The sequence below is a fragment of the Giraffa tippelskirchi genome, chromosome 11 (assembly GCF_054371585.1).
Source record: "Giraffa tippelskirchi isolate mGirTip1 chromosome 11, T2T-mGirTip1v1.2.pri, whole genome shotgun sequence".
In the NCBI taxonomy this organism is placed as follows: Eukaryota; Metazoa; Chordata; class Mammalia; order Artiodactyla; family Giraffidae; genus Giraffa; species Giraffa tippelskirchi.
Window position 1 is genome coordinate 49,040,112 of NC_137285.1, and position 22,231 is coordinate 49,062,342.

At 37.9% G+C, this 22,231-nt stretch overlaps 1 protein-coding gene across 2 annotated transcripts in view; it reads right to left on the reverse strand.

Moving 5' to 3' along the window:
• SLC7A11 (solute carrier family 7 member 11) overlaps positions 1-22,231 on the reverse strand; it is a 979,966-nt gene that overhangs the window by 227,908 nt on the left and 729,827 nt on the right. The window contains exons 10-12 of one of the 2 annotated variants that reach the window (XM_081540539.1): positions 21,461-21,610; positions 19,815-19,992; positions 7,654-7,794 (exon numbers count right to left, since the gene is read on the reverse strand). In XM_081540539.1, coding sequence (XP_081396665.1) covers positions 7,727-7,794; positions 19,815-19,992; positions 21,461-21,610 — 396 coding nt within the window. In that variant the 3' untranslated portion in view covers positions 7,654-7,726. Of the gene's footprint in view, positions 1-7,653; positions 7,795-19,814; positions 19,993-21,460; positions 21,611-22,231 lie in introns of those variants that run through there. The other variant, XM_081540538.1, reaches the window with a different exon arrangement.

Sequence of the window (22,231 nt, forward strand, 5' to 3'; positions counted from 1 at the left end):
TAGCCCATAAACACCATCTGGTAGTGTGATTGCTGTACCAGAACTCTCCCCAGAGGGCCATCATTAAGCTGTAGAAAAATCCATTTTATTTCACATATCACATGCTGGTATAGGTATCAGTGCCAGAGAATCCTAAGAAGCACTGCACAATCCACAAATGAAAGTCCCTTTGCGTCATTTGTATTTTCATAAATATCTTAGTACTTCTATTATCTTGGAATATAGATGGAGAAAAGGAATTTTGCTCCTTAAGAATTTATCAATGGATATTGTGTAAAATTTGTACAAAATACACACAATCCCATTTGCCAAGTTTCACAATCACAATGCTAAGAGGAAGAAACACTGCCACAGATGAGGACCGTTTAGAATGGTGAGGCTCTCTCCCTCAGCTGGACTTCTTGTTCTTCTGCTTGAGAGCATCTGGTCAAACCCACCTCCCTCCCTCTTCCAATCAGAGAAACAGTCCAAGGTCATGGGGAATGCATTCTAGACCCATGTTAATGGATAAGGCTGGCTGGCTGGTCTAGTCATTACAATCTAAGCACAGATCAAAGAGACAGCTGCCGACACAGCCCTCCAGGGTAACCGAACTATTTTCCCACTGGGCTAAATTGATTCCCTTGGTGCAAATTACTGATTCTTGCCAGAGACTATGAAAGGCATTTAAATACATTCACATATAGTACCTAATATGTTAATGAACATATCAATACATATGGATATTTTCTGTCCCTTGATAGATGAAAAAGAAATTATTGTTACCAGGTCAAATCTGAACACAAAACTCACTAAACCCATTTTTCATAGGGTCGATACAGTTATACATACAAAAGACGACATGAAAGATTCAAAATGAAATGAATTCTGAGTCAGTAAGTAAAAACCATCTCTACCAGTGCATTGCTACCATCTAATATACGCTATGAAAACTAAAAACCAACCACAACAAAACCCAGCATCAAAACTTTGACAGCAAACTAGGAAAAATTAAGTTCTCAAAGCATCCAGTACAAGAAGTCCTTTGCCTTTCCTCTTTGTGAGTTGTACTTTTTATAAAACTGCAGGTAATCAACATGTAGCATCAGTGAAACAATTCTACACGTTTGTCCACCCTAAGAGAAGACACTGCATTACATGGTAATATGCGATTTTTTTTAACACACCCAATGCTTATGTTTGCAAAGTTCCCCAAATACTGAGAGGTACCACTGAAAATTCATTACTATAGTGCTATAATCCATCTACAAAAAGATAAAAATTGGGGGCAAAAGCAAGAGTAGAGTGATATGCCATTCTTAGAACATGGATATTGTCAAAAGATGAACCCTGTTTTCAGGATATAAGTATCAATAGTTTAGTTCTAGATTTATAACAGTAGTAATAACATTCACAAGGGAAAACCAGTAGACAAAAAATTTCTCCAGAGGATCAAAATAATCCCAGACTTTAAAAAAGAAAAGAAAAGAAATAATTCTAGACCACTTAAAATCTTTGAAGGGTTCTTGCGGTTTGTGTGAAAACCATAGTTTATATATATATGTATATATACTTGCTTCCAGAGCAATTTAAAAGTGCTGTGTGGTAGTGTTTGAAGTAATTGACATACACAGTAGTTTAATGTATATACTTTCTATTCTATTATAAGCATACATTCATTTGAAACAATCTGTGTTTTACTTTTCCAAGGTATTTTTAATTTATAGTCCATTAGTCAGTGAGTTAAGATTTGGAAAGAAGGAGAAATGTAAGGGAAAAAATAATTCAGAAATCCTTTAAAATAAGATAGTTCAAACTCAAACCAGGGAACCATACTGCATCGCCTTCTAGTGCACTGTGAATGTGTTTCCAAGTATGTACAGAAGAATGCTAATCAGTAGAAATAAGCTGAGTCTAACTTCACAATCCTCATTTAAGTCAGTCCTCTCAAACCCAACCAGCTATACAGCTGTAACATCCAAAGGCCTAAACTGTTTTCCCACAAGATGCTGTGCAAAATATCCTGTTGCACAAAGTACTCAAATATAGTCACTACTGCAAATGAGATAACTGTGAGTTGGTCTTTTTTTTTTCTCTCTCTAGCTTTCAACATGCCCCTTAGAGGCTTCAACAAGAGGTAACAAGGACTCAGGAAGCAAATCTTCCAACCAAGAAAATTAATTCACTTGAAAGTCATACTTTTAAAAATAAAATCAGTAGTGTATCTGTTGAGGGAAAAAAGTATGCTCACTTTCAAACCAGTGCATCCATCTGTATGGCTCCCAGATACCTAATGTTCCACAGTTTCTCTTTCTTGAGAGATTATTATCTATAAAACTGTTAAGGTAGTTATTGATACTATAAATGTACCCTTGGTCCAAGTAGCCAAAACACACACAGGTAACAGATAACTATTTGGAGACTGTAACCATCCTCTACCGATATTTTAAAGCCAATGGTAACAAAGAAAAGGTGGCGGGGACTCCTAAGTACACACAACTAACCGAAGTGGTAGCTTCATGCTAAGAATATCAAGTAATTGTGTAAAATTAAATTAAAGCTCACTCCTATTTTGAAAATAACTTGTCAAAAAAATGAAAAATAAAGAGAATCACTGATTAACTAAAAGAAACAGAGAAATGGTTCAAAAATATCACTTATCCTGATGAGGTGACAATATCTCACAACATATAGAAAACTGATGAACTTTCTGTGAGACCATGATGAACACCTTTGTGAATTTGTATCAGATCTAAAAAGAGACCAAGCACTTATTTTTAGATGCCAACTAATTTGTAAATGCAACAAAAAGAAGAAAAGATAATCTCTCAAAATTGGCTATTAACATATCTTCTTAAGTACAGTACTAATAATACCTAGAGGTTACATTTTTAGGTATTATATATATCGAGATAAATTAAAAATAGTTTATCAGAAAATTAACCTAAAATACATTTATAGGTAGTAAACTCTGTCCATGGGATTTTCCCAGCAAGAATACCGGAGTGGGTTGCCAGGCCCTCCTCCAGGGGATTTTCTGACCCAGGGATCAAACCCACATCTCCTGCATCGCAGATAGATTCTTTACTGCTGAGCCACCAGGGAAGCCCTAATAATTCTTCTACCTATATATAAATAATGTAAACAGAAGCTGTCAAAATTACTCATTATCAACTCTAATTTACATCCACCATGAGCTTCTCGTCAGTTACACAATGACATGCTTTGATTTCTGACTTTGAATGGTTAGGAAAGTTAGGAAATGTAGCTCTGTAAACATGATCAATACCAACATACAGCATATCACACAGGGTGAAATGAACCAGGGTTTAACTAAAATCAAATTTCTTGACTCATCTGCATTCAAATCTCAAATATCTCCATATTTCTTTCCAAACTAAGAAAAAGAGCTACAATTAAAATATCATTCACTGTTTTCCTATCATTCAGAATTGACCCATAAAATATGTCAAAAGTACAATTCTCTCCTTATATATTACATATAATATGTATTAGGAGAAAGCCACTCTACAGTTACAAAGAGATAATTCAATTAACTCACAACTACATTCCTTAAAAATATATCCAACAAATATCCCATGCTTATTTCTAGTAGAAAAAGTAATGAGAGTCCTTTGTTCTTTCTCACAGGGACAGATGCAGATTTTGTAGGGCCAGAAATACATATATAACTTTGCCAATCTTCTTCAAGAGAAGTAACACAAAATTCCTAATGCAAAATGAGATACAGGACCCTAACAAAGGCATGTCTAGGTGACAGGCACTGAACCTTACATTTCATTAGCTTTTAGGGATATCTGTGTACAGCAGTTAATTTTTACAAATTTCTCTGACTATATTGCATAATGTTAGACCAAAATATTGCTACCTCCAATCACATACCACCTTTCATTTTCTGCTACTCTCTATCCATTTCTATCTTTTCATAACCCATTCCTTGACTGTAAGAAATCAGCTACTGGTCAAAGGTGTTCCCTTTCTCTGTTAGCATCACATACATCGCAAACACCAGAGATGAGTTTCCTGAAGGCTCATTCAGTTCAACATAGAATTCTGTTGAGTTATGTAATTATACTCACGTTAACCATTTGTTGATATATCAAATAGCAGTGGGAAAACAATTGTACCAGACACACAAAACAACCTAGAAACTTGCTTCAACATATATTATCTTAGTGTTAGAGAAAACGCCATGAACTGCTAATGTAACCTAATCAGTTCAGTTCAGTTGCTCAGTCGTGTCCGACTCTTTGTGACCCCATGAACTGCAGCACGCCAGGCCTCCCAGTCCATCACCAACTCCCGGAGCTCACCCAAACCCATGTCCATTGAGTCAGTGATGCCATCCAGCCATCTCATCCTCTGTCGTCCCCTTCTCCTCCTGCCCTCAATCTTTCCCAGCATCAAGGTCTTTTCAAATGAGTCAGCTCTTCGCATGAGGTGGCCAAAGTATTGGAGTTTCAGCTTCAACATCAGTGCTACCAATGAACACCCAGGACTGATCTCCTTTAGGATGGACTGGTTGGATCTCCTTGCAGTCCAAGGGACTCTCAAGAGTCTTCTCCAACACCACAGTTCAAAAGCATCAATTCTTCGGTGCTCAGCTTTCTTTTACTCTGCCCTAATTTTGCACCTCACAAGTAAGACAGATACAGTACAAGTACGTATGCAAATATGTATATACACACATCTAATGTTTATGTTTGGCCATCTTTTCTAAGGCAAAGCTTTAATCTCCTAATGAAAGACAAGAAGGGAGTCTACTTCTAGCTAACCAAGACACCATTTATAATGGTCAGTTTTCTTCATTACACAGAAGAAAAAAATCTCAGAAAAATAATCCAATATTTTTTAAAGGGAGTCAAAAACTTTTACTGAAATATTCTTAATTGTGTAAGGAGAGTAATTCCATTTCATCTATCAGACTGTTTGAGCTTTGGAAGTCATTACTGTATCTATTTAACTCATAATTAAACACTTGAGAATCTATGTACTAAAAAAGCAGAACATTTGAAAATGTTATATTAGTTGTTGTAAACTATACTGGCTACTTACATTTTTTGTGTTATAATAAACTGATAAAGTGTATCCAAACATTTGAAAATGTACACTGGTACAAATATATCACATGCAAAAGTTCGATATATAAAAAAATATGAGAAAAAATTTTCCTAAAGATATGAGAAAAAATTATTTAGTATAAAAATACACATATACAAAAAAGTGTGTAGGAGAATTTTCAAACTAGAATCTGCTTGACATAAAACCATTCCAAATAAATGTTATGAATATTAAATGAATGATTAAAGAAGGCCCATGTCTTGTCATGATGTATCTTAAGAATAAGTAGAAATACAAATTAATCATCACTTTAAAAAAAATTGCTGACTGATTTTCCATCTGATTAAAATGGCATTACAATTAGAAATTTAACAATGATAAAATCATTTTTAAAATGATGAAAATAATGCATAATCTAGTCAATTTGTATAATGATATATTTAAAAGAGAAACTAGAACCAAAACTAAAGAAAAAATAAAATGAGGAGACTTATCTTTTGCTTTTGATATAAGCACATTAACCTCAGGAACAATCCAGAAGTATACAAACTTCTCCATGATGCTTCACCACTATTTTTTTTCCATTAGGGGAAAAAAAAAATTCCAGAAGAGTTCGCTGGTTTACATTATATGGGCCTAGACTATAAAAAATAGTATACAAGAAATCTGTTTTTACTTTTAGCAAATATTTAGTGGGAAGAGATGTAGACAAATGGATATAAGAAGCATAAATTTCATATCCAGTTTTAAGAACCCATGGTAAGAGAAAAGGAAGGAATTTTTATAAATTCATTTAAAGACCCAAACACTAGGTTTGGGCAAAAAAATTTCAATCTCAGATATATATTAAATTGAAATTTAATTAATTAAATTTTGAAATTGAAATTAGTGAACTGAAAGTTAATGAATTGTAATTGCCTCAAATTATTATCATTTCTACTTTGATCAACTGCCTATGAACTCAATATCTGTTACTAATTTTAATCAGTATAATTTTTCCAAACATTCTTTTTTTCAAATGGACAAAAATTAAAGAATGAAAAATATTCTGGCCATGACTATTTAATCCAAGACTTAAGTAATAGTTAAAAAATTTCATTATGTTATTCTTATTTGAAAATTTCCCAATGTTTTCGAAACCTAGCGTAATAATACCTGTCTGAATATACACACTGCATGCAGCTTCTTTCAGTGACTTTGTTATTAGTTATCTCTTTCACAAGTTGAATGGTATAAGGTGAAGAGATTACTGAGATTGCTGACCAATCCTAAATACAGAAATGGAAAATTTTTTAGAAACATCAATGGTAAATCCTATTTAGCAGTGACATTTCTTCCTTAGCATGTGTGCATGCTCAGTCATGTCCAACCCTTTGAGACCCCATGGACTGTAGCCTGCCAGGCTCCTCTGTCTGTGGGATTTCCCAGGAAAGACTACGGGAGCGGGTTTCCATTTCCTTCTTCAGGGGATCTTCCCAACCCAGAGACTGAACCCGAGCCTCCTGCATAAGTCTTTTCCTAATTGATCTGGACAGTTTTGCCCAGAGAGATATTTCAACAGAATATAAAATACATAAAGAAAATGTACAAACGGTCAAAATTCATCATCATGTAAAAACAGCTATGAAATTAAAATATTATTCAGAATCACTAACAATGTATATAGAACTATAGATCTGGGCAATATATTTTGGACATTTTCTCTCGGTGATTTCTGTCTTCTGTTGATATTGCTAATTTGAAGATTTAAAATGCACATATTTAGATAAATTTATCAAAGAGTAAATTATTAGTGAAACACATAACTGTGCTTAAGAGAATTTAATGCCAAACTGACTATTGCTTTACTCTAAGAAAGGTGCTACATCCTCTCCTGATCAATTAGGCTACCATGAAAACAAAATGGCATGTACCCATGGAGCTTCCTGATAATGAATGAATAAAAAAATCCTAACATAATATTCTCAAGGATATTTTTTTGCTTAAACATAATTCCTGGATTTGCCTCCTAAACAATAACCCCTAGAAGCTCTTCTTTAATGGATTCATTAAAATTAGGCATACCCTCTCTGTTCTTTGTTCAAAATGCTCTGGATATAATCCATTAAAACATGAGTGATATCTAAGCTGGTATCTATGGGACGCAATGCTATGCCTATGTAAAATAAATTTCTTTCCACTCTCCATAACGATGGCACGCACTGTTCTTTACCCAAAAGAGTAGAAAACAATTTTCACAGTACAGTCACCTACAGTATATAAAATGTTTTTACAAAACCCTCATATGCAGAAAACATCTGTCTTCAATTTTAAGGTTCTTAGCCATAAGATATCTTACAGACAAAGATGACTATAGTAATTGTACATTCTATAGTCTTTTCCCCTAACCTCAACAGGTAGGTATAGGGAACTCAATGATCTTACAAACTTACAGTATAACTGCATATCAGCTTTCTAGAACTACATGGAGTAATAACTAAATTTCTTAGTAACCACTTTGAAAACACTGGAAAATTAAATAGAAATAACCGATTCCTTTAGTCCATCCCCAAAGTTGCAATCCTCTGGATTTTCATAAAATGGAGTGAAGATCCATTTTCTTTGTTTCAGCCTTTGGGCAGAAACAAAGCCAAGGACTCAATGCCAAGATTTCAAATGCATTAATTCATAATTTATGACAATCTTCTTCTGGCACAACTTCCAGTATTATTTGTAATGTTCTGGTTATAATGTCTACAAAGAAATAAAGAAGAGAAATTTAAAATGCACAGATACCAGAAATGCATAAAAACAACAAAACGCAAGTTATTTTGGGTTGAATATTGAAAACCCACAACCACCTATTTCATAGAGTACTTTCAAGAAATACTTATTTCATTAGAATCCTATCATGCTCAATTAATGTACTTGTCACCTCTGTAACCTCCTATGATGGCTTCTCAGCAAGAATATATTAATATTTTGTGTTCAGATAAAGACTTTTATTCATGAACCAGGAGGCTGAAAATCTTTTGAGACAATAGGACCAAGGTAGAAATAAATGTTCAAAAATACACTTCACCTTGAGTCTAAAATTGGTTTGTTCTTTTTGCACCTACGAGAGTACATCCAATTCTGCAGCAAAATCAGAAGAATCAGAATATAATTTCCAGTCTCAACTTGTAGTGTATTATTCAGCAAAACATATTAACTCTTAGGTAGGGCCTCATTTGCTTCATCAAGAGAATGAGGGACCCGGGAATGACATCAGCAAGACAGAGGGCAGGGAGGTCCCAATGCTTATCTTCTCCCCCTAAACCAAGCAAACAAAAAAAGAAAACCAAGAACAATAAACAGCTACAAATGGAAGAAAACAGCTCAGGCAAAGCTCTAGACAATAAAGAAGCAATAGCAAAAAACATGGTGAGCTCAAAAATCAAGGATGGACACATAGGAAAATAAAGGAAGCAATCTGCTCCCATTGTCCCATCTCCCTGGAGGGAGCTGCTGGGCACTAGAAGGAATCCTTTCAGAAGAAGGTCACATGAGGAGAAGGAGAGCAGAAGGACCATAGCAAGCCTCATCATTGCAGGTGTTAGCAGCTTTTGGTACAAGGGTCTCTCAGTCTTCAGTGATGCTGACCCTAGCTGATGGAGCAGTCTGTAGGATCAAGGCTCTGGGCTCTGGATCTACTCCCAGAGGCTGAAGCTGTTGCCGAGGTGAGACCTGCTCTCAAGGGCCCCAGCTGCTGCTGTGCCCCACTCTCACAGATTGGTACCATGGCACACCTCCCCAGGAGACCAGAGCCACCACTGTTCTTTGCCCACCCCAGTCCCAGGGTAGGGCTTTGCTCCACCATTGCCAAGGCAACCTTCCTGGCCTGAGCCCTGCTTTGCAGGTAGCGGGGGTTAAGGCTCAGATCCATCATTGCTGGGACTAGGCTGCCTGTACCCTGAGCTTCACCCCTATCCCAGACTGGGGCTCTTGAACCATCACTGCCAGGGGTGCCACCCATCAGGTTTCAGGTCAGGGCTCTGACCCATCAAGACTGGGACCAGGCTACCACTGCCCTGAACCTCCCATCCTAGGTTGAGGCTCTAAGCTGTTGCTGCCAGGGCCTTGCTACCCCTGCCGTGTGCCCAGTTCCCTGGAGTCTCAACACATAGCTCTAACAAACAATTACTGGGGTTGTACTACTGCTATCCTGTGAGTGTTCTGCATGGTGGGGAGGGGTGGGGGCAGAGTTGAGACTTTAACCTACCATTCCAAGGCTGTACTACTACTACATTCTGCCTTCTGAGCCCAAACCACCAGGGCCCTTGTCATCCCAGGGCCCTTGTCACCACCATCATCACAAGTCTCAGCAGAGAGCCTGTGAAACCCAAGTACCAGTTCCACAGGCTATGTGCACATGTCGACACCCTAGACACCTGTGCCATGCCCACAGCAACTGTGCCTATGCTCCAGGACCCTGGCACTGTGGTAGCTCCATGTGTGGCTGGTCCTATGACCCCAGTTCCAATATAGCTCTGAGTGTCAGCACATCAGATCAGGCACCAAGAGGGGTCTCTTCAACTAGACCTCTCCCATAGGCAAAGAGCAACCTCAGACTCTGAAGATACTAATACCCCTATCTGCTGCCTGTCCTCTGCAGCCCTAGGCATAAAAGACCCCCCATTCTGGCCAAGGTCAGCCAGTGGAGTAGCAGGGAGTCTGAATCACTGTGTCTCCTCAGGAACCAAAGACACCGCACCTCACCCAGCAAGTGCTCTCACAGCTACCTCTGGGTGAAAGGCTTTCCCCGCTGAAGCCAGTCTGAAAAGGCCAGAAGAGGTGACTTTGTGTCAAAGGCACAGACATCAGCTCAAACCCATCAAAAACATGAAGGAAATATGACACCACCAAAATAATGCAATACTACTCCAGTAACTGACCCCAAGTCAATGGAGGTCTGTGACCAAACCGAAAAAAAAAAAACCCAAAAAACGGAAAATAATGATTTGAAAGAAGCCGAGTGATAGAGGAGAGAACACAGACAAGTGAATGAACTCAGGAATAGTACATGGAGACAATGAGGAATTCAACAAATAGAAATCATTTAAAAAAAAATCAAGAAATTCTGGAGACTAAAATACATGAAATGAAAAATGTGATAGCTTCAACATGTAGGCGCAAAAGAATCTGTGGGCTTCAAGACAGATCTCTTGGTATTATCCAGTCAGAGGAGAATAAAGAAATTAAAATAAAAAAGAAGCAAGCCTGTATGAACTGTGGAACATGATCTAAAGAAAGAATATCCATATTTAGGGAATCCCAGAAGAAGAGAAGGAGAAACATGAGTAAAATTTATTTGAAAATATAATGGGGAAAACTTTCAAGTCTGGGGAGAGATATGGCCATATTAGTATGAGAAGTTCAAAGATTTCCAAACAGGTTCAACCCAAAGAGATCTTTACTGAGATGCATTATATTGAAACTCTCAAAAACCAAGGACACAAAGGAAATCTTGAAAGCAGCAAGACAAGAAAGAATCATCACATATGAAGGGATCTAGATATGACTATCAGCAAATTTATCAGCAGAAATCTTACAGAGATTGGGATTGGGATCCCAGGAGAGAATGAGATTATATATCCACAATGCTCAGAGGGGAAAAAAAAAAAAAAACTACCACCAAGAATACTTTACCCAGAAAAGCTATCATGTAGAAATGAAGGAGAGACAAAGACTTTCCCAGACCAACAAAAGCTGAGGGAATTTGTAGTCATTGCTGCTGCTGCTGCTGCTAAGTCACTTCAGTCGTGTCCGACTCTGTGCGACCCCATAGACGGCTGCCCACCAGGCTCCGCCATCGCTGGGATTCTCCAGGCAAGAATACTGGAGTGGGTTGCCGTTTCCTTCTCCAATGCATGAAAGGGAAAAGTGAAAGTGAAGTTGCTCAGTCGTGTCCGACTCTTAGCGACCCCATGGACTGCAGTCTACCAGGCTCCTCCGTCCGTGGGATTTTCCAGGCAAGAGTACTGGAGTGGGCTAGAAATGCCCTATAAGAAATCCTAAAAGGAGTTCTTTAAGATGAAACAAAAATACACAAATCAATAATATGAAAATATATGAAAGTATGAAGAAGACGAAACACTTCCAAACTCATTTTATGAAGCCGGCATTGGCATGATAGGCTTCCCTGATGGCCCAGTGGTAAAGAATCTGTCTGCAATGTGGGAAACGCAGGTTTGAACCCCGGGTCAGAAAGATCCCTTGGAGGAGAAAATGGTAGCTCATTCCAGCATTCTTGCTGAAAAATCCCATGTACGGAAAAGCCTGGAGAGCTACAGTCCAAAGGATTGCAAAGAGATGGACACAACTGAGTGACTAAGCAAATTACCCTGAAACTAAGTACAGACAAAGACACTGAAAAGAAGAACATTACAGACAAATATATCTGATGAATATAGGTGCAAAATTTCTCAACAAAATATTAGCAATCCAAATTCAACAACACATTAAATGGATCATTCACAAAGATCAAGGGGGATTTATCTCTGGAATGTAAAGATGCATTCAATATAGTAATGAAAGTTCTAGCCAGATCAATTAGGCAGAAAAAGAAATAAAAGGCATCTATGTCAAAAAGGAAGAAGTAAAATAATCTCTGTTCATAGACAACATGATCTTATATAGGAAAACCCAAAGATCAGTAAAGAGCTGTTGGAACTCATAAATGAATTGCAGTAAAATTGCTGGATACAATGCCGACACACAGAAATCAGTTGCATTTCTATACATTAACAATGAATTATCTGAAAGAGAAATTAGAAAGCAATCTCCCTGACAACAGTATCAAAAATTAAAACACCTAGGAATAGATAAAACCAAGGAGGTGAAAGATCTGTACACTAAAAACTACAAGACTGATGAAAGAAATTGAAGAAGACAACCCAATGGAAAGAAACACCGTGTTTCTAGGTTGAAAGAAGTCATATTGGGAAAATGCCCACATAACCCAAAGTGACCTAAAGAGTCAATGCAATCTCAATCACAATTCCACTGATGTTTTTCACAGAGATAGAAAAAAAAAAAAAAACTATCCTAAAATTTGCTTAGAACCACAAAGTAATCATAAAAGATAAGGAGAGAGCTGGAGGCATTATAATACTAGATTATACATCAAGCTATATTATAAATAGAGCAATCAAAAGAGCATGGTGTTGTCATAAAAACAGGCTTACAGATCAATGGAACAGAATGAAGAGTCCATACATAAACTCCCATGTATATAGCCAACTAATTTTTGACAAGAATGCCAAGAACACACCATAGAGAAAGGACAGTTTCTCCAATAAATGTATTTGGGAAAACTATATATACACCGAAAAAAATAAATGAATAAGTAATATGAAACTTAACTTATACCTAGTACCACTCACAAAGATTAAATTAAAATAGATCCAAGATTTAAACATAAGATCTGATCTGAAAACATAAAACTCCTAGAAGACATAGGGGAAAAGAATCTTGATATTGGTCTAGGCGATGATTTCTTGGATAAGTTACCAGAAACACAGGCAACCAAAACTTAAATAAATAGATGTGATTGCATTAAACTAAAGAGTTTTTGCACAGCAAATGTAATGATCAGTAATGAAAAAAACCTACAGAATGGGAGAAAATATTTGCAAACTCTACTATCTGATAAGTGAATACTCTCCAAAATAAAAAAGGACTCACAACTCAATAGCAAAAAGGAAAATAATCCAATTTAAAAATTGGTGAAGGACCTGAATAGATATTTTTCCAAAGAAGGTAAACAAATGCCCAAGAGGTGTATGTAAAGGTATTCAACATCAGTAATCATCACAGAAATGAAACTCAGAACCTCATAAGGGAACATCGTCACCTTAGCACAAGAAAGGTTTTTTACCAAAAAGAAAAGAGATAATAAATGATGAGGACATGGAGGAAAAGAAACCTTTATACACTGTTTACAGGAATCTAAATCAATGTGGAAATGTAAAGGGATGTAAACCAATGTGGAAAACAGAACAGTGGCTCCTCAAAAAAACTACAATTTGAACTACAGTATGATCCAGCAATTCTACCCTTGAGTATGTACTCAAAGGAATTGAAATTAATATCTCAAAAGGAAGTCTGCACACTTATGTTCACTGCAGCATTATTCACAGTAGCCAAGATAAGGAAACAACTTAAGCGACTATCAACAGATGAGTGGATAGAGAAGATGTGGTATACACATCACATCTGGAATATTATTCAGCCATGAGAAAGGAAGAAATTCTGCCATTTGCAACAACATGGGGGATCTGGAAGACATATGCTAAGTGACGTAAGTAAGACAAAGACAAATACTATATATCACATCACTGCTATGTGGAATCTAAAAAAAAACTGAACTTGTGAAAACAGAGAGTGGTTACCAGGGGCTGGGGGGGGGGGAAATTAAAGAGATGTCATTTAAGGGTACAAATGTACAACTAATAAATAAATAAATTCTAAAGATTACAAGTCAACAATACTGTGTTATAAAAGTTGCTAAGAGACTAAATCTTACTTTTCTCAACAACAACAAATGATAAAGATGTTTAGCATGATAAAGACACTAGCTAAAGCTACCACTGTATATATTGCAATATATAAATATATCAAATCAACAAATCTTATATCTTAAACTTATACAATGTTATGGGTCAATCACATCTTAATGAAAAAGCTAAAACTAATAAATAAAGAAGTATGAGGGACTTGGACTAGATCAGTGGTTCTCAAAGTTTAATCCTCAGACAAGCAACATTAGAATCACCTGAGATATTAGAAATACAACTTTTCAAATCCCATCCTAGACCTACTGAATCAGAAACTGAAGGTGGGGCCCAGAAACCTGTGATTCTGATAAGACACTAAAATGTAGGCACCACTGGGCTAGGCGATTTCTAAGGTCATTTTATCTTAGAACTGTGTGACTCTACTTTCCTGAGATATTAGTTCTTGTCCACTTCTCATCACTGTAATCAGTCCCCAAAGACCCTCTTCAAACTACTACTAGTTCTAAAGCCCCTGGATCCTAGTGTCTTGAGGTTTCAGACCCACATCATCTCTCATCCAGACTGGTCATCTTTCTCCTCTTTTATGACTTGTCACCTGTAACAGTCTCTTACAGGCAATATTTAATGCCACTAAAACCAGTATGTTTTTTCACCCTTTATTTTATAATGATGTTCCCCAAAGTTGTTTTCCTCAGCACACTAATATTTATAATATACATTCATTACAAAGGAGCCAGCACCATCCTGGTAAATGGTAAACTCTTATGTACATGCTTCCCGAATGAGTTCTGTTTTGTCACAGCCCACTCTTGACATTGAGATGTATGTGGAGCACAGGGGGGGCACTCAAGAGCAGTTAAAGCTCACGTTTACAGAAAAAGGAAATTATCCTAGAAAAACAGACTATGGAAAAGTAAATATCAATCAATAACAGTAAGGGAGATGTGGCTTTTGTAGGCAGAGATGAAACTAGGACTAACGAATGGTTTGAAATAACAAGAGGTCTGCCATGGCCAGATGCAAAGCAGTGGGGTTATGCTGGTATGCTCAGCCTTCCTCTCTGGAGAAGTCCTGCGGTACCTACCCGAACTAGTCTCCACAAAAACTGCCATTCTTGTATGTGTGTGCATGTGTGTGTGTGTGTGTTGTGTGACTACTCATGAATTTGTCTACTGAGGTTTTTTTTTTCTTTTTTTTAACAACCATCTTTTTTCTGCAGCATCTGCTCCTCCATGCCCAAAACAAAAGCCTTTTCCCAAAGTGTACCTCTGTATTCTGGAGCCCTTAGCCCTTGGCTTTCTTAGACATCTTACCAACTCTTGTCCCAATGCGGCATGTGTTCCCAACACAGGGAGAACAACTTAAAAGGCCCTGTTGCTTCTCTCCTGTGACACTCTCCTTCCCAGAAACTCAGTCTGGATCCTCTATTCAGTAGCACATTAAGGCGGAAAAATCCTTCTTCTGGTTCTACACACAGTTCTTTCTTTGCCTCCCTATTCAATCAGCTCTGTTGACAGTCCCTCCTGTGGCTTTCCTATGCTCTCTTTAGGGGTCTTGGGAAGGTGGTACACGCAAGTGTGCTAAGTCCCTTTAGTTGTGTCTGACTCTTTGCAACCCTACAGACTGTAGCCCACCAGGTTCCTTTGTCCATGGGGTTTTCCAGGCAAGAATACTGGAGTGTGTTGCCATTTCCTACTCCAGGGGATCTTCCCAATCCAGGGATAGAACCCAGGTCTCTTGTGTCTCCTGCATTGCAGGTGAATTCTTTATCACTGAGCCACTGGGGAAGCCCTTGAGATTTGAATAATCCTCATCATAATGGAGGTTTGAGAAGAGTGACTGATTCGGGCTCTGAGTAGCTGCTGGAGTCCTACCAACTTTCTCTAGGTCATCCACATCCGTGAGGCCAGACAGCGGAGCTCTGCAGACCCAAGCAAGACTCCAAGGAAGCTTCCTGATTGTCCAGGAAAGCTGCAGGCCCGTGGCCTCCAACTGCATCCCTACCCGTATAAGGTCTTTGGCTTTCGGGATAATCAGTCCCACAATATTTCTTTAAATAAAGTTGAGCCACTGAGTCTGCATTTGATATTTTTAGTTATGTAAGACCAAATAGCAATTGTAGGATTTTTAGCTTTGCCTTTCATGTTCAGTAATTGTTTTTGAAATCAGATGAAACAACTTCTGACCCTGTAAATCTGATTTACCCAATCATGCCTGGTACAAGCATGGGAGCTACAGCCAAATGTGAATAAGCCTATTGAAGTATTGGCACAAAACCAAGCTTTCCCAGAAATCATAATAAGAATAACAGTATTTATGTTTTTTTGAAAAGCCTTCAAAACCCTTTCACAGGCCTGGCTTCATTTTACCCTTACGGTGAAGATGGTTTGACCTCCTAAGGAATGTAGACAAGCTTAAACTCATTGAAAAGCTTGCACTGCAGGTTTCATGAAGAGTCTGTCAAATGCATGTAGCAGCTTTCAGTGAAATACCATAAACAAACTGATCACGACACACTGTATGCAGACTATGCTCTTAGGACTCTGATTTTGCAAAATCACTGTCCACTATGATGGGCTACAGTCACTCTGCTGGTGCTGCCCAGTGTGACCCTCTGTAATTCAAGATTCTGTTTAAATACAGCTGTCTTCCACATCATGCCGGGAGCCAGAAGAATCAGCTTCCAGTCATCCCATTCACTCTCAGCTGGGATGAGGTTTGACTGATAAAGAGAGGCAGCCAAGTAAAAGGGCTGCAGGGAAGCCTGGCTGGGGTTTGCCAGCTCTAGCTAGCTCCATGAATTTCACTACCTCAGTGGGGTATCTGCTCCCTTTTCCTTGGGTGAGTAGTTCGTGCCTCTATAAATAAATAAATAAAGATCCAGAAGAATTAAACACTCCGTCACAGATGGCGGAAAAAAGCTCTCTGCACATCCGACTGTTCCCTTAAGAGCACGTTTTTTTTTCTTCTCATCCCAGGAACGCTGTCAAACAAAACGTGGTTCAATACTGGCATCCTGTGGCCACAGAAATTCATCAAATTTCTGAAACTCAGCTCCTCTGGTTCTGAAGTTCCCTGGCTATCTGAACTCAGCAGTCTATCGCCCTGTTTTCTGAATGCTGTTCCAGCGACCTCTTTTTTTTTGTTTGTTTTTAAATGGAAGCACCTTTGGTAAGATATATTTTGATAAACTATCATTTCACAGGGCTAATCTGTTCATGTATATTTGGGTGAAAATAAGTGATGGTATCAAGGCTAAAGAATGTTCCCCAACAGAACAATCTGATGTTAAATCTGTACACAGGGCACCAAGCAGAGGCTCTCTGGCCTCTGGGTTCACACTGAGTTTCTCCCGCCCCAAACACAAACAGCTGGGAGAGGAGGTGAGACAGTGGTTCAGACTCTGCTGTGTTGTCTGTGTGAGTGTTTTGTTTTGGCCAAAGGCTAGGAAAATACTTGCTACAGCCGCAATAAATATTATGAACTTTCTTTATTTTACTACAAGAATGCTGCCTAAGAGGAAAATCAAACAAAATTACGGAGGATTGTTGCTTTCTGCAGACTCACTTTCAAGGCAGCTATAAAGATAAAGGGTTACAATGATCGCAGTTTAGAGGCAGATTTGCCACGCTCCCTGGTAAGACTCAATGGCGTTGTTGAGAACCAACTACTACTTGCTGCTACTTCCACAAATGGCTAACACTACATTCAGAGTCCTTGGAGATGTTCAAAATGCTATTCGAGACAGAAAAATAACAGAAAATTTCAAAATTACACGAGCTCGGAAAAACATCAAAGCAGGAGCAAGCAGGAAAATCAGTAGTTAATATGCACCAGCAAAGAAAGGAAAGAAAATACGTACATGTTAGCAGAAGGAAAGCTTTGTTAGCGTTGGCTAACTACAAATAGGAGGGACAAGATGTTTATTAAATAGGGCAAGTAAAAGGAACTCCTTCTCTCGTGGTAATCTCTCTCATTGTTCAACTCTAAGGCAACCTGCTCTTCCTAAAATTCTCAAGGTTTTCCTTGCTCAGGGGTTTTAATTGTCTTTAGCTAGTTACTCTGAAATGGACAAAGACCTCCCAGTGGAGAATACTCATCTACTCTGAAATTAATAACGAGCAACCCTAACGGTAAATATTGTGTAACAAGACTTGGATTTTTTTTCAGAAAAAGCTCTATATTTACTGCCTACAGCAGAGAAAACTTTACTAAAGCTATTCTACAGAAAACTAGGGTGATCTGACAAGAAACAAGGACTAAATACACTGCTAGGCAACCAGTGTTCCCGTGTTAGCCTTGAAGAACCAAACTTTTATAGTAACACTTCTTTGGGGAAGAGTTTTGCCAGCTAGGAAACAAAATGCAGGTATAAATAGTAGTATAAGGTCTAAAGATATCAAATATCAAGCTAATAAAAGGTAGTAGCTGAAGTCTATGTTAAAGGACTAGCTTCTAAATGAGTTTGTGCAGCACAGTAGAGATGTAAAATGTACACAAAGTTGTTGTTTGCTTTTTTATATTTAGTAACACTGACATTATTTATTAATAATTTCACCAGAACTCTCCCTGAACTTTTCACGGGGTTTTAAAAAATTAATGATGGTAAAGTAAGTAAATTAAAATGAATGAGAAGAACAAAAGAGGATTTCTAAACTCACCAGCAAGAACACATTTGCTCCTCTGGATATATCTTTTACTTCTTTCTCTCTTCCCCCAAGCACTCAATATAAAAAGAGCATGAATTTGAAGTCTAGCAGCTATGGGTTCAAATCCCAGCTTAATAACATGAAAACATATACACTACCATATGTAAAATAGATGGCCAGAAAGAATTTGCTGTGTGATTCAGAGAACTCAAACTAGGACTCTGTAACAACCTAGAGGGGTGGGAAGAGGTGGAAAGGAGGTTCAAGAGAAGGAGGACATGTGTGTACCTAATGTACAACATCCCATTCCTGTTGACGTATGGCAGAAACCAATACAATATTGTAAAGCAATTATCCTTCAGTCAAAAAGAAATAAATTAAAAAAAATGCTACATCTCCCCGCATTCTGGTTGTCCCATCTGGGTATAGAAATCAACAAATTCACACATGGATCTTGTGGAGGAATGAAAGAGATGATGATATGAGAGAGAACCTCCCAGCCCCTGACAGAGGGTTAGGTTTTTGATGGCTTTTGGCAGAGGCTATTTCTAAGTACTCTTCCTACCTACTGATTTACTGTATTTTCTCCTCCCTCAACACATCTGGTCAACAAGCTCTGTTGATTTTTCATCTTTAATATCTTTCATTTTCCTTTGGACCCTGCCAACATCACCTGCATTCAGACTTTTCTCAGTTCTATCAAGATTACTGTGATAACCGCTAATCTCTACTCTTGAGAATGTCTTCAGCCTCATGCTCTGCATTCCATCCTCCACTGTCCTGATGAGAATCAGGATGACTTTTGTAAAGTACAAATCTGCCCAAGTTGGAATTCTAGGTCTTCTACTTAATATCTTCATGACTTGGAACAAGTTACATGGATTCTTCCATACCATAACTCAAAATCTATAAAATAAGGATAACTTTTTTGTAGCTCAGAAAGTTGATATAAGGATTAAATACAGTTATATATATATATATATATATATATATATATATATATATATATATATATATAAACACATAGAAATCACTCAATAATTGTCAGCTGCTCTTTTCTTGATCATTCTTGCTGTTCCTATGACTCTCCATGATTTACCAGTTTGGCAGTGTTATAATAAAAGAAATCATGATACTTAAGAACTTTTCAGGCTCTACCTGACCCCCCACCAAATCTCACACCACTCATTAAGTAGTGTGTTATCATATAGAATCAATAAACTACATTCAGTCCAGGAAAAAAAACAATTAGGTAAGTGAGGGATTCAGTAGAACAATTAGGCTGTTTATAGTACTGCTGATAAAAATTCTATGCAAAAATTGGTTCTCCTAAGAAGTGATTAAAGAAAATCACACTAAATAACCTCAAAGGATTCAATGACTCTACCCTAAATATCCTTCCTGCCTTTTCTTCTTCAAGTTCTGATTAGAATGCAGTAATATATTCAAACTAGCAGTTTCCCAAGTTGTATTTTCAAACTTTAAGGTGTGTATTATATATGTACACAGAGATGGGGTTTCTACAACACAGTCTCTCAAAGATCCTAAAACTGCTTAAAAGTCTTACCTGACATTCTTCTGAACCACTTGGGTTTCTTGTCCCATATAATAAAGAGATAGTAGGCAGGAACCCCAGTCAGAGTGATGATGAAGCCAATCCCTGTACTAAATGGGTCTGAATAAAGGGAAAGGGCGACCATGAAGAGACACGTGAAGGAAAACAAAGCTGGGATGAACAGCGGCACCTGGAACATAGCAAAAAAGAAAAGCACTTCAAACGTGGCTCAAGAGACAGAAGGTAGATTCAAGTTGAGCATGTCAGTCATGTGATCAGGTGACACACTTTGATCATGCCACCAGGTAACAGGCACCACCCTACTTACCTTTCTACGAAAATCTCTTGACTAGGGCACAGAGCAGATACTGATTTAAAACCACTCCTTTAAATTAAAAATAAATCTTTGGGTAGAACGAAATCTAAGGATAAATAAGTGTGTTTCATTAGAGATGTTCTGTTTGAATTATTTTACTAGTTAAGTACCATTATGATTTATGTTTCTGATTGTAAAAGATTGCTTCTTTGATAATTATGATTAGAATCCACTTTGATGTAGAGCCAGGAGCACAGGCTGCTTGTTACATGTTAAAACCTTTCAGTGCATATTGATTTTCTGTTGGAGATTCACAATACGACCTGACAGGGATAAAATAGGCCAACTCCTATTCAACCACTAATAAAGATGTCGCCAGCATTAGGTAATGAATATAATCAGAAACAAATTCTGGCAACATGATGGACAACATTATCTGTGTTATTTCTTAAAAGCAAATACATAGCGAGTTCAAATCAATCCATGAACATTCAAGGCTGAAGGAGATAAGAAGCATATTCGTCAGCCTTCCCAAAAGGAAATGCTTCATTATGGTAAATGGACATTCTATTAAGTGGTAAATTCACACAGCTTTACTTTCTTACGTATTTTACATCTCTATTCCTTCTGGAGTGCGTGATTCGGAAAAGCGGTGATGTAACAAGTCATAACATTCAAAAATATTCAAAATCCCTTTTTTGAAAAGTAGCATCCTTTTTAGAGGCTTCCCTAGTAGTGCTAGTGGTAAAGAATCGGCCTGCCAATGCAGGAGATGCAAGAGAAGCAGTTTTAATCCCTGACTCAGAAGACTCTCTGGAGAAGGAAATGGCATTCCACTCCAGTATTCTTGCCTGGAAAATCCTATGGACAGAGGAGCCTGGCAGGCTACAGTCCATGGGGTCACAAAGAGTCAGACATGATTTAGTCACTAAATAACAATAATTCCTTTTTAGAGTTTTAATTAGTGATGATTTCATATGTATTTGCCTCCCTCTTTCTCAGCATGATTGTCCACAACTATTCAGCATAAAAGATTAGTCTATACTTCGAATGTGTCAGAACATTAGGCACACTAATCAAAAATCAACGTAACAACCATTTAATATTAATACCCCTTTTCAAAAGTGTGACATACAAACCTCAGTACATCACAAACAAGCTAATCAACTATTTTTCAAAACTAAAATAAATCCCATATGAAGGCATTACCTGCAAGAGTTAAATCTTTTATTTTAGAGGATTCTGCCCTCTGCCCAAGCTCCTCATCATCACGTTATGACAAAGAGAGGGCCAGATATTAGGAGGAAGATTTATGTAAACCCATGAAGACTGCTGAGGTTACCTTGAAAGGACGATGCATATCTGGGCGTTTGTATCGAAGATAAATCAGCCCAGCAACTGCTAGCCCAATAAAAAGCCACCTGGCAAAACTGAGGAAATTCAGAAGACTGTAGAGGTCTCCAGAGAAGAGCATTATCATTGTCAAAGGGTGCTGGGAAAAGGAAGAGAAAAATCACACTCAGTGAGTTAAAAGGGAACAAATACGAAAACAAGCAATACCACCACTACACAGTATTATTGTATTTTCCAAATGACGATTTCTAAAGATAAACTAGCATCATGATTAAAATCTATACTCTACTACCCTCCTAGCTATATCTTACTCTTTACTCCCACGTACACATACATATGGATGTGTTATTTTTCGTTGTTTTTCATTTAGAGAATGTTTTCCAAGAGTAAAACACAGGACACTCAATAACTCAAAATTTAAAGATCCAGAGGGCAGAGATGGTTAATAACTAACAATAAAAATTAAAAGTGCATCCAATACAAAAATTGACAGAAAGCTCTGTGAATGGCGTCTGGTGAGCTCCTGGCTATGCACACACAGGAAAGACAGCCACTTCTAGGGGACTGTGTGGTCTCCTGAATGCAAAACATGACCTTTCTTTCCCCCACACTGCCTTTCCCCATGTGCCTGCCACGTGTGACCCTCAAGACCACAGAAAAGAATGAAGCGCAGAGATCAGCATAGCAAGTCTCTCCAGCTGCTCATACCAAGGACGGCATGACTGATAGCGGAAGCTTAAAGGGAAAAAACCCTCTTCAC